A 4,184-nucleotide genomic window follows, 5' to 3' on the forward strand; every position below is an offset into this window, starting at 1 on the left:
CAACCAATTAACAAATGATAAGAAGATTTGGTATTGGCTCAAAAAAAAACACAAGAAATATCATTAGAATTAGTAAGGATGCCTCGACGAACAAGCGAATCTTTAGTAGGAATCTTCTCAAGAAAACACCGCCATCAAAAAGCTTTTATTTTGAAAAGAAACTTGCATCTTCCGCTATTAATAATTGACTACGCAGTTATATATATTCTGCTTATTTATAATAATAATAATAATAATAATAATAATAATAATAATAATAATAATAATAATAATAATAATAATAATAATAATAATAATAATAATAATAATAATAATAATAATAATAATAATAATAGTAATAGTGGTGACATATCAGGCATTTAGCTTATTATTATTGTCTTGACTTTAATTTTCTTCATTTATCATAAAACCAAAGTCTTGCCCGTCACACAAGTTTGATAGACTTAAAGCCCCCACCCCACTAAGGAAAGAAAGAAACAACAAGGAAATTAGGTAGATGTGTTATTTCATTGTCTATAAATTAATATGCATCTTGTTTATCTTTATTCCACTTCACAATTCTGTTAACTACTATATCTCTTTTATTAAAACATCCACAAATATTTTAAACTGATTTGAGTTAAATACAATGCCTCGTTCTGTGTTCCATTTTCTCTTTTCCATGGTGACAATTCTATGGATCAGTTTGTTATGTGGTGAAAGTTTTCGTATGAGTAAGTGTGTGGAGATAGAGAGGCAGGCCCTCCTCAAGTTTAAAGATGCTTACATTCTTGGATTGGACAACCCTTTTGCCTCATGGAATGGTGAAGATTGTTGCCAATGGGAAGGAATTTTATGTAATAATTTAACTGGCCATGTAACCGGTTTGGAAATAGGTTACGCCCCGGGAATTGGAGGTAAGTTAGATTCTTCAATATGTGAACTTCAATATCTAACTTCCTTAAGTCTTGATAATAATCAATTAAAAGGAAATATTCCCGAGTGCATTGGTTCACTTGATAAGCTCATAGAGTTGGATCTTAGTTCCAACAAATTTGTTGGTGTCGTTCCTCCTACTTTGGGGAATCTTTCCAAGTTGCAAACTCTTAACCTTGCATATAATGATAATATGAGTGTAAATAATTTCGAATGGCTTTCTCATCTCTCTAATTTGAGATACCTTGATTTATCATCTGTGAATCTCACTTTAGTTGTTGATTGGTTATCATCTATAAGCAAACTCCATTCTTTATCTGAACTTCATTTATACAATTGTGGGCTTCAAAATGTCACTCTCAAATCTATTCCCCATTTGAATTCTTCCATTTCTCTAGAAGTTCTAGAACTTAGAGGAAATAGTTTAAACTCTTCTATTCTGCCATGGGTCGTTAAAGTTAGCAAATTTGTTCAATATCTTGATCTCTCAGATAATGAACTCCAAGGTAGTATACCAAAACCGTTTAGGAGTATGTGTCAACTGAAAGATTTACGCCTAAATTCAAACAAATTGTCTGGCCAACTCAGTGACAACATACAACAATTATGTTGTGTAAATAATAGTTTAGAGTATTTGTTTTTAAGTGATAACCCATTCACAAATGAGTCACTTCCCAATCTTTCATGCTTTTCATCCTTGGTGGAATTATATCTTCAACATACCAATCTTGTCGGCATGCTACCAAAATCACTTTTTCTTTTGCCATCTCTTCAAATTTTAGATCTTTCTCATAATCATTTGAGTGGTGTGGATATCATTGATAATGCAAATACATTGACTTTGCAGGGGCTATATCTAAGTTTTAACCAATTGAGTGGATCAATGTCATTATTTGAGATTACTAAACTTACTTCATTGCACACAATTGATCTATCCTATAATCCGTTAAGTGGACCAATTCCTCACACAATTGGCCGACTTTATAACCTTACCTCAATGTCTTTCTCTTCAGCTAAGTTGAATGGTGTCATTAATGAAACACATCTATCAAAATTGTCTCAGTTAAATCATTTGGATTTGTCTCAAAATTCACTTTCATTTAACTTGAGTTCAGATTGGGTTCCACCTTTCAAACTTGGAATACTAATAGCATCATCGTGCTTGTTGGGTCCTAAGTTTCCAATATGGCTCCAAAATCAAACAGAACTTACAAATCTAGATATCTCTAATACAGGTATTTCAGATTCATTTCCTAAATGGTTTTGGAATCTATCTTCAAATTTGGAGTATTTGAATGTTTCAGATAACAAACTTATTGGACCCTTGCCAAAATCATTTCCAAGTACCATTGTAGATGATTATTACAACCATCGTGTGTGGGATTTAAGTTTCAACAATTTGAATGGTTCATTGCCCCCTTTTCCCGAATTGCTCTCCCTATTTCTCTCAAATAATATGTTTACAGGGTCTCTATCTTCTTTTTGTACTTCCTCGGCTCAATATTTAATTTATTTGGACTTATCAAATAATTTTCTAAACGGGGAACTTTCAGATTGTTGGTGGAACTTCCAATCTTTAATAGTTTTAAATTTGGCAAGGAATAATTTATCAGGGAAATTACCTGACTCATTTGGTGCTTTACAACAAATTGAATCACTCTATTTAAATAACAACAATTTCTTTGGTGAAATCACATCTTTGATCCCTTGTCAAAGCTTGAAACTAATTGATGTTGGCGATAACAATCTTCAAGGAACTTTACCGATGTGGATAGGTCATGATCTTCCTATGTTGATTGTTATGCGTTTACGGGCAAATAAGTTTCAAGGAAATATTCCTACAAGTATGTGCAATTTATCATTTCTTCAAGTATTGGATCTCTCAATGAACAATATTACTGGGTCAATACCACAATGCTTTGGTGACTTAATTGCTCTATCAAATTCAATGCTTCCAAGAGAAAGCTTTCACCATATCTTATCATCATTTGCCTCTTACACAGAAGAGTATGCATCTGGCACCTTCTATGATAAGGAAATATTGGCTTTGAAAGGATCAAATAGAGAATATAAAACAAATCTCGGATTGATGACAACCATTGATCTTTCTTGCAACCACATAACAGGAGAGATACCCCAAAGTATGACAAAGTTGGTGGCATTGATTGGCTTAAACCTTTCAGGAAATAATCTCACAGGATCCATTCCCAACAACTTTGGTCATATGAAAAGTTTGGAATCACTTGACCTATCAAGAAACCATCTTTTTGGTAGAATTCCAACAAGCTTTTCAAATTTGAATTTTCTCAGTTACATGAATTTGTCTTTCAACAACCTGGAAGGCGAAATTCCACAAAGCACTCAACTACAATCTTTTGATCCCTCTTCATTTGTGGGAAATGATAGACTTTGTGGGCCACCACTCATAAATCTTTGCCATGATGGTGTGATTTCTCCAACTAGAAGCCATGAGAAACATGTCACAAGTGAAGATGAAGATAAGTTCATAACTTTTGGATTTTATGTTAGCTTGGGACTTGGTTTCATAATTGGATTTTGGGGAGTTTGTGGAACTCTGGTGATAAAAACATCATGGAGACATGCATATTTCAAGTTCTTCAACAACATCTCAGATTGGATTGAAGTCACAGTAGTTGTTTGTGTAATTAAATTGAAAAGGAGATTCCAAGTGGAAGGCTAACAGGTAAATTTGTTATGATATATACCTTTTATTTTATTTTTTTATAATTTTCACACACATAATATTAGTTAACAATGACGTGATGTAATTTTTTAATCAATATTTGTAGGTAAAGCTTCACTTGAGAGGGTGATATGTGACGGTGTTTTCGTTAATATATGTTCGATTTGAAACGTGCATGTGGAATTCTGGAGTATTCTTTTGGCACTCTTTTTCCATTGTTCTGTCTCTTTTTATTATGAATGTTCTGTCTCTTTTTGTGTGTTTATTATTGTTTAAATCCTCATGTACTATGGAAAAGTATTATGAAGTTGAATGATTTCATTTTATTATCGTCATGTTATATTTAATTTTTTTTTGAAGCATAGTAGATTTTGAAAAATGAAAATTATTTACGTATTTCATAAAATTTATAAAATATTATTACTATTTTTTTTCAATTATTTTTTTATTTAATAAAATTAAAATAAAATAAATTTTACTAATCTCTTAAATAAAATATATCTAAAATAATTTTAACCTTTTTTTTATAAAAAAAACAAATTGTTATACTACTATTTCAGAATAC

At 31.5% G+C, this 4,184-nt stretch overlaps 1 protein-coding gene across 1 annotated transcript; it reads left to right on the forward strand.

The window, feature by feature from the left end:
• Positions 1–518: 518 nt before the first annotated feature.
• Positions 519–3,927, forward strand: LOC131642507 (receptor-like protein EIX1). The gene is made up of 2 exons (XM_058912748.1): positions 519–3,619; positions 3,726–3,927. Exon 1 carries the CDS (start codon positions 629–631, stop codon positions 3,614–3,616), a length of 2,988 nt encoding a protein of 995 aa, XP_058768731.1. The 5' UTR covers positions 519–628; the 3' UTR covers positions 3,617–3,619; positions 3,726–3,927.
• The last annotated feature ends 257 nt before the right edge of the window (positions 3,928–4,184 follow it).

Source organism: Vicia villosa, unplaced genomic scaffold, assembly GCF_029867415.1.
Source record: "Vicia villosa cultivar HV-30 ecotype Madison, WI unplaced genomic scaffold, Vvil1.0 ctg.005150F_1_1, whole genome shotgun sequence".
In the NCBI taxonomy this organism is placed as follows: Eukaryota; Viridiplantae; Streptophyta; class Magnoliopsida; order Fabales; family Fabaceae; genus Vicia; species Vicia villosa.

Bases quoted from the DNA above. Each gene is read 5' to 3' on its own strand.
- LOC131642507 (XM_058912748.1), top strand. From the start codon at position 629: ATGCCTCGTTCTGTGTTCCATTTTCTCTTTTCCATGGTGACAATTCTA.